The following is a 10,422-nucleotide window of genomic DNA, read 5'->3' on the forward strand; positions in this document are numbered from 1 at the left end:
CCTGCCGCATCAGCAGGTAAATAAACTGGCCCGGCCCGCCAGGGTGCTTACCCTGGTGAGCCGCGTGCCAAACGTTGCCGACCCCTGTTTTAGAGTAACCTCATATAGTATAGAGCCATGTATGAACTGGATAGAAGTATATGCGTGTACTACTTCCTCTACTAGATGGAATCAGAACCAGTGTGTTATAGGCCCTATGGTGTTATATTGAGACTCTCCATTAGCTCAAGTGGTAGAGGTCTGTGCTTTAAGAACATGAGGATCCAGGTTCTCTCCCTGCTGTTGCTGTGAAGCTCTGAGTGGCCAGGGTGTATAACTTAAGGACAAGTATGAAGCTCTTATAGGGCTGTGGCTTGGTTACAGTATTTTCTCCTGCTCAGTGGGGTGCACTCTCTCTCCAGCTGTGATGAGCAAGCTTCCTCCAGTGCAAATGTTAGTGCCTTGGAACTTTTCTGCAGGTGAAGTCTGAGAGTCAGAAGAAGGTGTTGCAGACACTGACTTCTCGTCTGAGGGAGCTTGGTACAGACAAAGTGGAAATCACACAAAGACCAGATGGGCTTTGCTGTCCCCTCCATTCTGTTGTCCCCTCTGTGAGTACTGGAGAGAAATCTTTCATGGGAATGTCAGGAGAGCTAAGCCCCTGACAAATCTCTTCCCCTGCTTCTGCTGAGTGCCATGGTGGGGAAAACTGCTACGCACTCAGAACAACCACAGTGAGTCCAGCTCCTGCCAAACTGTCTACTCTACATCTAATGAGAGCCCTGGGCTGTGAGGCAGTTCTACCCACTAGAAACCCCTGCCCTGGATCCAACCCCAGCCTCCTGTGTGCATCCACTGGCTATAGCCCATGAAAAGCTCCAATCATCACTCCACCACCTTAAGTATCCCAGGGATCCCAGTCCCCAATAAACCTCCTGCCCTGTATTCACAGAGCACGACTGGGAAAGAGGGGGTGGCTAAACTGCTCCCCTGGCAAACACTCTGGGGTCTAGGTACACACCCTTCCATCATATACTCTTTGACAGTCATGTGCTACGTCTCATGCTGCTAATAAAATGCCTAGAATTGATTCCCATCCCCCATCATTTCTTGCTTCCTGGCTTTACCCTTTCTTCTTCTCTCCCCCAGCCCGTCGTTAATGGCTACCGAAACAAATCCACATTTTCTGTGAACCGAGGACCTGATGGGAACCCGAAAACTGTGGGGCTCTATGTGGGAACTGGCAGAGGTCAGTGCACGACGAAGCACAAGGCTGAAAGCTACTTAGATCATACTGGTTCATAGGCATAGTCACGGCCCTCTACTTTGGATCTAATCGTGTAGCAAGGTCCCTGAATTCTGCGTAACTTTGGTGGAAATGTTAGCAGTTCTGTGGTGGCTATGGATAAATTGGAAAAAAAATAGGTTTCTAATAAATTCGGAAGTAAACACCACAATCAAGTTAGTAGCCCCTGTTCTTTCTGTTTATATTGTTATACTGATTTTATGCTGAGCCCACATTTTCAGCATTCTGCAGATGTGTGTATTGACTAAGGCTAACCATGTTGCAGAAGCACATCAAGGGGGAAGCCGGAGGTTTTGGTAGTTGGATAGGTGGCAGTTGTGGCTTGGGCACCTGAGCAGTCATGGGAGACCATTTGGGATTGTGGGATAAGCACATCAGCTGGCTTTTCCTTCTGAAAGTTTGGTAGTAAAATCATTAGCAATGTTGACATTTAAATTGTCATCTTTGGCCATGATTAACATTTCATAAATTGAATGGTCCAGTTCACACCTCTCTGAGATGTTGTTTCCAGCTGTCTGCAGGCTCAGGAAGGCACTGCTGTTTTGTTTGTACCCAGGGCTTCTCTATGTGGTGGGGTAATGCGCCCTATGAGGGTATGATTTCTAAAGCGCACTAGTATGTTGGTGCATTAATTGTTTTGTGTAGACCCTGCTGGTGAGCACTAATGGATCCCTAGTGTGCTTTAAACGTAGTACTGTCCCAAACATCATTAGGAACAGCACTAAATTAAAGCACACTAAGGAACCTTTAATACACACCAGCAGGGTCTACATCAAACAATTAATGCACAACACGTTAGTGTGCTTCAGAAATCACACCCTTGTAGGGTGCATTACTCCACCGTGTAGACTAGCCCGCAGGTCAAGTTTTTAAGCTTTTCTTTGTAACTATGAGAACTAGCCACAATTTTTTTTTTTAACAGAAAATTTAAATTCCAGATCAAAATTCTGTGGCAAGGGGTGAATTCCATGGCAAAGTTCACAGCCATGGAATATAGAGGGCCCTGGATATAGCCAAAAACCAGAGCTCTGAGGTAGCTTAGTTGCAAGTGGATCATGGGTGAGAGGCTAGATTAAAGAGGGAGCACAGCCTCAGCCAATCAAACCCAGTCTATTTTCCTTTATATTTTCAGCCCTTTTCTAGCAATGGTGCCATGCTGCACATGTGCCTGATGCAGACTCATGCACTGGGGGCAGTGATCGTGAGCATTTTCATTTGGAAATAAATCTCATGGGTTCATTTGACTTTGCTTTCTGATTGCTGAACTACAGGGTTTGGTCATCCCACTATAAGCCAGTCTGAGCAATGCCATGTCAGTCTAAACTGTGTCACCGCTCTGGGCCCATTCCATTACTCCCCAGTTAGCAGAAGCAGAGTGAATTGGTCTTGATAGCTATTATTAAAAACATCTTGCTCAAAGGAAGCAGTTGCATTAAAATGGATTTAAAGAAGCTGTCAGAGCATTAAACATTTCTTGCAAAATACTGAAATTACATAATTGGGCAAGGACAAACCTGATACTTCGTGGAGGCTGCCTTAGACCCTGATTCAAATAAGATGGAGTAGGGGGAATTGAGACACAAGTGTGTCTGTTATTCCAGTGTAGTGCAGTTCCCAGAGATCTAGGGATAGACCTTCCTATCTATCTACTGTGCAGTACCTGGCATTAGTACAACGATTTACTATTCCCTGTTTCAGGGTATTGTTACAAGACAACAATGAGAGATTAAACACCCATCTGTCTTTCCACAGCAAGGAATATTGTCTGTGTGCGAGCCAACCACCTGGAAAACATACCCGAAAAACACAAACAAGTGGCCCAGGTAATGAAGAGCATGTGTGCATGTAGACAGAGTAAAGAAAGGACATGACAATGTTTATTTGGTAGGAAACGCTATAGTTGAGATTATGCTGAGTTTTCACGATAAATCCATATTCACGTGCTTTGTAACATACTGAAATTGTCCAAGCTCGGTCCTGACTAAAAAGTAAATATTTCTGAAAACTGAGTGCAGTTAATTTGTCCATTCTTGCACATGCATTGAATCCTGGAGCCTTAAAACTGCCCTACGGTTGAATTCCTGTAAAGTCACTCTCTTTCTGCAGGGCAGAGGAAATGTTAAGATTCCAGGACAGTAATGCTCAAATAGCTGAATTTTACAAGTTGAAACTTTCGAAGTGGCTTGTTTTCATTGGGAACTAATCTTCAAGATAGCTTTTTATAGATACATTTAAGTGAAGTTATAAGCAATAGAAAAATTAGTTTTGTACATGTGCAGCGTAAACTTTCTAATAAGGTTAGAATTATGATACTATGTATAGGACTATAGATTAAAGAGAATTCCTAATATCAGTGGTATTTATCTGTACTTTATTTATACTTAGTGCTATGAGGAATTTCTTCAGCAGTCCCCACTGGATCCCTGCCTCCTGTTTCACCAGGGTGGCCACTGGCGCGAGCTCATAGTACGCACCAATAGCAGTGGACACACCATGGCCATCATCACCTTCCACCCCCAGGATCTCAGTCAGGTGAATATGTTAGTGACAATGACAGCTACCCTCCACCACTGTTCTGAACCCAGGGACATTGCCAGTACCAAGCAATGTGAGTCAAAGTGGTGGCAGTACCAGAACATCTAGTTGATGGGGTTTATAGAAGAAAGGGAATATTGGCAGTATCAATACAAGAACTACTAACCCTGTGGGAGCATATCAGAGATAATATCAAAACTATGCTGCTCATGAGGGTTATAGCAGTGCTGATATCAGAAACCAACCTAATGCCATTTTACAGTAATGCCAGTGCAAGGTCTACCATGTTTATGGTAGATATAACCATGGCAGTGCCAGATCTGCTCGTTCATATGAGATAGCTATGGTGTATAGCTGAGGATAGGTATTATAAAAATCAGCATAACCAGATGGATCTTTTTCTTTTGCTCTTGGCAGGAGGAACTGTGTACTCAGAAAGCATTGCTTAAGGACTTTTTCACTTGTGGGCCTGGAGCAGTCTGCAACCTGACCTCACTCTATTTCCAAGAGAGGTAAATTTTTTCGACACCTGATAAAACTTGCATCATGTCAGAAAGTGGAGGGAGAGGCAACAGGAATACTGAAAATGAAACTCCACTGGTACCCCCTATTTCTTACCCATATCCTCAAACCTGCAATCCAACTACTCTCCCATCAGGACAATTCTTCTAGAGACTGACAAATAATAGTGATATTTGTTTGGGCAGCCCTTCTACAGACACCATTTTAGGATGGCTATGTCTTCATTTAAGTATTTCAAAGCACTCTGGAAACATTAATACATTATGCTTTGCAAAACTCCTAAGAAGCAGGTAAATAAATATTTTTACACCTGTTTTACAGATTGGGAAACTAAAGAACAAAGCTGAAGTGACTTTCCAAGATTACAAATAGAAGGTCTCACGCCCAGTCTTCTGTTTTGACCACAATAATTAATTCCAGATTTTGAAAGTGACAGAATTTTTGTAAATGATCACTTCAACTTGCTGAAGTGTTCACAGAAAATAATAACTCAAAGGTGGTGCTTTAGATTAGAGAAGAAATCAATCAGAGAATTGCTCTAGATGGAGATCTGGTCTAGATCAATGGATGTTGGGGGGTGAGGGGTTTGTTCTCCCTGTATTTTAACACTGTACTAAAAGGAAGTGAAATAAACTGGCTCTTTGTTGAAAATCCTGTTCTCTAATGGATTCTCTTCTTATATCCCCTTCAAGCATCATGACTCGAAGTTCCCACCAGCAATCCCCCTATCAGCTCCTCTATGGAGAACCATACATCTTTGAGGAGGTCCTGGGCTTGAAGTTCCGCATCTCTCCAGATGCCTTTTTCCAAATCAACACAGCTGGGGCAGAAGTTCTGTACCAGACAGTTGGGAAATTAAGCCGGGCTGATAAGAACACTGTCCTTCTTGATGTCTGCTGTGGAACTGGTGAGAACTGACAATGCAGTGGAGTCGACACAAGTCTGTGTTTGACAAGGTCACATTTTTATTTTGGGTGTGAAGGATGTGGTCTCTCCAGAATTTAACCACTGTCTTGCTCCCTATTTCTTCATCTTAAAACCTTGAATTTCTTTCTCTCTCTTTTTTTCCAGGTGCCATTGGTCTCTCTCTGGCTCACCAGGCATCTAAGGTTGTTGGTATCGAGGTGGTGGAGCAGGCTGTAGAGGATGCCAGATGGAATGCAGCATTCAATGGTGTGAGGAAGGAGTTTAAAATCCATTGCTGCAAAATACAAAGTATCTCCTAAGTGGAGGGCTCCTAATAGTCCCAAGGTGGGCTGCAGATGTTCCAGTAAAAGGGAGAAGCTTCATGCTATAACCACCTCACTCCTTCCTTTTCTACTTCACAACAGTGCTCCTCCCCACCTTTCTATTAACTCTGTGACGAAAGGGGCATGAAATGGTCTTGGTGGCTAAAGAGAATGGAGGTTGATGAGAGAATGGCTGTGGGAATGGCAGTGGAGGACTATCTAGACTTGATGTCAGGTCCTCGTGCCTTTTCTACCTCTACATTACAAAATGGGCAAAGGTTAACATGTGCTCTGACCCACACGCCCAGATGAGCATGCCATCTTGGGTTCCACACGCACCTCAGGTCTCAATGACGGGGGGGTATGGGCAAGAACTTGCGGCTCCCCACATGGGAAGTTGTTGTCCCACAAACTTACACAGGATCGTTTTAGGGGTCAAGGCAAAGATGCCACATTTATTATTAAACTGTAACTATTAGCAAATACCTCAATGCTTATACACATACACTCACACACACACACACACACACACACCAAAATGTTCTGCAGCTGCTGGATAGTTACCAGTCCTGATTGTAGTTTGAGTTCGCAGCTTGGGATCGTAGCTCGTGGCAGCTAACTGGCCAGGAAAGCTGAGCACGAGGAGGAGCCGGGTCTCTGTCGGGCGCGCACCGATGCTCCTTGATGTTGATAGCAGAACGTTACCCAAAGTCTCTCATTTCACCCTTCCTTTTTTATAGGAGTTTAGTTTGGATTCAAAGTTCCTAGGTCTCGCTGTGTCACGCCGCCTCTGGGTTTGTTTGATCACCCGTCAATTGCAGGCGCGACTGTCAGCCTGGGACCTGGCTTTGATCTTCCTTCTGTTGTTTCTTTTTAGGGTGGATGCTTCTTGCTTGAGTTAGGGCTGTTGTCTCGTTCTTCAGCCGTTGGTATTTGAACTTTATCTCATCAGGACGGGCTGGTGCTGGAGGTTGATTCTATCACCCATGCATCCCTCATTCACACATCTCAACTAGACTAATAAAATTACAGCAGGGTTTGCAACAATGAAGGTTGCAGCAAGCCCTTACAAAATGGAGTAAGCGTTTTAAAATGGGGTTTGAATTACAATATGGCACAGAAGTTACAATGTAGGAAAAATGGCAAGTGTAATGAAAGTTACAATGTAGGCAAAATGGCAAGTGTAATGAAATGGTGAACAGAAGTTACAATGGTACAGGATAACTAAAAACAATTTCATTCACATTGGTTCTACAAAGTCAGCAATGTAGACTTACCTTTAGATGAAAATTGGGGGAATGTGGCAAGGGAAGGAGATGATCTGGGAGGGTGCAGGCAGGGAAAATCCGTAAGATGTTCTATGTTGACATGGAAAGCATCCCTATGCCAGGTATGCATTTCTCAGGGAGACACCCTCTTGGGATGAGAGACCCTGAGGTTTGCTGTGCCTGAGGGGTACTCTCTCTTCATCTTCCAGTTGGGTTGATTCTCTGCCTGCAGGGAGCATTTGGGTGAATGATTTTTCTGCACAGGGATCTCAAACTGTGAGTTTCACAGTGGAAAGGCGGAGACGGTGTTACCGCAGTTCCTGATGTCGCGAGAGGATGACCAGCTCCTTGTTGCAGTGGTAAACCCATCCCGGGCTGGACTCCGTAAGAGAACATATTTTTTCTTTTTAAGACCTGACAATACCTCTCTTGTTTTGAAGGGAAAAAATACAGAAAAGAAAAAAAACTTTAAACAGAAACGTAAGAAATGTCATATTGTCATAGCCCATTTAGTTCAGCATGCTGGCATCAAAATGGCCAACACCAGCTGCTTCAGAGGAAAGTGCAAGAAACTCTTCAGTAGACACTTATAGAATAACCTTGGCCTCAATTATGTGTTGTGGCAATGAGTTCTACAGGCTAACTGTGTATGAAAGAGTATTTCCTTTAATTGGATTAAAATATGATGCCTTTCAATTTCATCGAATGTCCCTCTTGCTATAGTTTTGAGAGAGATTGAGTAGCAGTGCCCTGTCTACCTTTTCTATACCATTCATTATTTTTCTATGCCTTTATCAGTTTTCCTCTTTAAACAGTTGTAATCTTTTAAATCCGTCTTGATATGGAAGTTTGTGCATGCTTCTCATCAATTTGGTGAGAGAGTTCATCAGTCATCCTTCACTTCCTTGGGAAGATGAGACAAGCTCCTTCACATCAGTGCTCTGTCTGAACCAGCTTGGATCCTGCTAGTGTGGTTTGCCTGGCAACAGTGACAATAACCTGTCACCTTGGACCCTAACAATTTGAACTCCCTTGCGCCTGAGCACTCCCTGTTCCACCTGCTGCCTTTCTATTTTCCTTGTTAAGGGTGATTGGTTTTGGTCATCCAAATGTAGTTCTGTGATGTTGGCCTTATAGGAAAATGTTGACCAGTCCTTAAAGAAATCTCTATTCTGGGGGTGTTTCTCTATGTAAATGCCTAATTTTTTTCTGCTCTCAGATTATCGTGTGGTGCGGGCCATTCGAAACTGCGAGGCCATCCGTACGTTGATCTATGTTTCCTGCAAGCCTGAAGGAGAAGCCACGAGGAACTTCCTTGAGTGAGAAGGAGCCTTTTTTTTTTTTTTGGTTTTGTCTCTGTTGTTATGAGGGAGAAGTGCCATGCCCAGAGGAAAAGAGCACAGCAAAGGAGTGAAATTGCTTGGGGAGGTTTTAATTTGGTCTGAACCTTACTGGAGTTGGTCTTGTAGGACTCAGGCCTGCCCGCCTAGCACATGGCCAGAAGTTACTACACCTGTGTGCCTACTGGTGTGTCTATTCACAAGTTACACATTGTGATAAAAGACTTCTGAGTCACTGTAAAGTATTCAGTGAGGATGTGGGCTTAGTGGGTAACTGCTGTTTTAAAAAAAGGGGAGGGGGGAAAAGTGAGCGTGATGCTTAAATGCATTCATAAAGGGATAGAAAATAATGTAAAACTTATTGTAATGGCACTGAATCAAACAAGCAGCGTGCCTTCATCTGGGTTACAGTATCCAATATATTCACCGTAAAGAAAATAGGCTCCCAGCTGGCAAATGAAGTCAATGGGACCATTCACATGCTTATAGTTAATCACATGGTTAAGTATTTTGCGGTGTCAGGGCCATAGAGCAGATAATGAAAGGTCTACAGAAGAACAATGAAGATGGTTAGATAATGCAAAACCTAGGATTATTTTCTAACAATATAAAGCCTTTCCTAGCTCTGGTGTTTTGTGAGAAATCAAATCTTAAATTTGTCCCTGGTCATTCAGATTAGCCGTGCTTTATTGGAATTGGTCCAGGACTGAAGAGAGCAGTCAAACCAATGTCAGTTTCAGTCTGAGTGGTTGTTCTTTCCCAAATAATAAGTATCTTTAATACATCTTCTGATTCTTCATGGGTGGGGAGGAGTCAGGTATTACTAAAGAAAAGGAAATGGAGAGGGGAAGGATTTTAGAAACACAGACAATGCTCCTCTAGCTCTGGATTAATGGGGAAACTGATGCCTTTTGATCCTTCTTTTTTTATAGGTTTTGCTGCCCATCAGACTCTGGGAAGAAGCTTGTGGGAGAGCCTTTTGCCCCTCTATTGGCTGTCCCGGTTGACATGTTTCCCCAAACCATTCACTGTGAGCTGGTGATGCTCTTCACTCGCTGAGGGGCCATCCTGGTTTATGTGTTTTCCTAAAAAACAGGACTTCATACCTTTAAAAGTTGAGGGTGAGAAAGAACTACAAATGTTCAGAAAGCTGGAATGGTCATGGCTCTGATTTAATTTATTCTTTTGAAAGTTATAAATTAAAACTCTTTTGGGAATTCTCAGCCTGCCTCGCTGTGCTGTCTCTTGCATATCCTATGAAGTATGAAGCCAGTGTGCACTGAGATTTTCTGTGTGAAAAGATCCTCTATTGTAGTTTCTCATTCCCACTCAAACCCTATCCCTTTTGCCAGGCTATCAAAATGGTTTAGACACTTCTTAACCCCTACTCTACTGTTCTGGGTTTTCATGGGCAGGATTTGGTGAAACTGCTTTAAATATACTAAATACAAGTCAAATCCTTTGTGCTTTCAGTACTATTGCCATGTTATTTAGATATCATTGAACTAGGGCTGTCAATTAATCGCAGGTTTCAGAGTAGCAGCCGTGTTAGTCTGTATCCGCAAAAAGAACAGGAGTACTTGTGGCACCGAGACTAACAAATTTATTTGAGCATAAGCTTTCGTGGGCTACAGCCCACTTCATCAGATGCATAGAATGGAACATATAGTAAGAAGATATATACATACAGAGAACATGAAAAAGTGGAAGTAGCCATACCAACTGTAAGAGGCTAATTAATTAAGATGAGCTATTAACAGTTAACTCACGCGATTAACTCAAAAAAATTGCAATTAATTGCACTGTTAAACAATAGAATACCAACTGAAATTTATTAAATATTTTTGGATGTTTTTCTTCATTTTCAAATATATCGATTTCAATTACAACACAGAATACGAAGTGTACAGTGCTCACATATTATTTTTTATTATAAATATTTTCACTGTAAAAATGATAAAATAAATAGTATTTTTCAATTCACCTCATACAAATATTGTAGTGCAATCTCTTTATCATGAAAGTGCAACTTACAAATGTAGGGATTTTTTGTTACATAACTGCACTCAAACAAAACAATGTAAAACTTTAGAGCCTACAAGTCCACTCAGTCCTACTTCTTGTTCAGCCTATCGCTAAGAGAAACAAGTTTTTTTTTTATATTTACAGGAGATAATACTACCCACTTCTTAATTACAATGTCACCTGAAAGTGAGACCAGGCGTTTGCATGGCACTGTTGTA

At 42.6% G+C, this 10,422-nt stretch overlaps 1 protein-coding gene across 1 annotated transcript in view; it reads left to right on the forward strand.

Annotated features, from left to right (window-relative positions):
- Positions 1-9,697, forward strand: part of TRMT2B (tRNA methyltransferase 2 homolog B) — a 13,629-nt gene extending 3,932 nt beyond the window's left edge. Inside the window, exons 3-12 of the mRNA XM_026653090.2 lie at positions 459-590; positions 1,129-1,228; positions 3,038-3,108; positions 3,671-3,817; positions 4,238-4,332; positions 5,035-5,249; positions 5,414-5,515; positions 7,104-7,223; positions 8,059-8,158; positions 9,112-9,697. Of these exons, the coding sequence (XP_026508875.1) occupies positions 459-590; positions 1,129-1,228; positions 3,038-3,108; positions 3,671-3,817; positions 4,238-4,332; positions 5,035-5,249; positions 5,414-5,515; positions 7,104-7,223; positions 8,059-8,158; positions 9,112-9,238 (1,209 nt within the window). The 3' untranslated portion in view covers positions 9,239-9,697. The remainder of the gene's footprint in view (positions 1-458; positions 591-1,128; positions 1,229-3,037; positions 3,109-3,670; positions 3,818-4,237; positions 4,333-5,034; positions 5,250-5,413; positions 5,516-7,103; positions 7,224-8,058; positions 8,159-9,111) is intronic.
- Positions 9,698-10,422: the final 725 nt, after the last annotated feature.

This window comes from Terrapene carolina, unplaced genomic scaffold (genome assembly GCF_002925995.2).
Source record: "Terrapene carolina triunguis isolate 2854851 unplaced genomic scaffold, T_m_triunguis-2.0 Scaffold131, whole genome shotgun sequence".
Lineage (NCBI taxonomy): Eukaryota > Metazoa > Chordata > Testudines > Emydidae > Terrapene > Terrapene triunguis.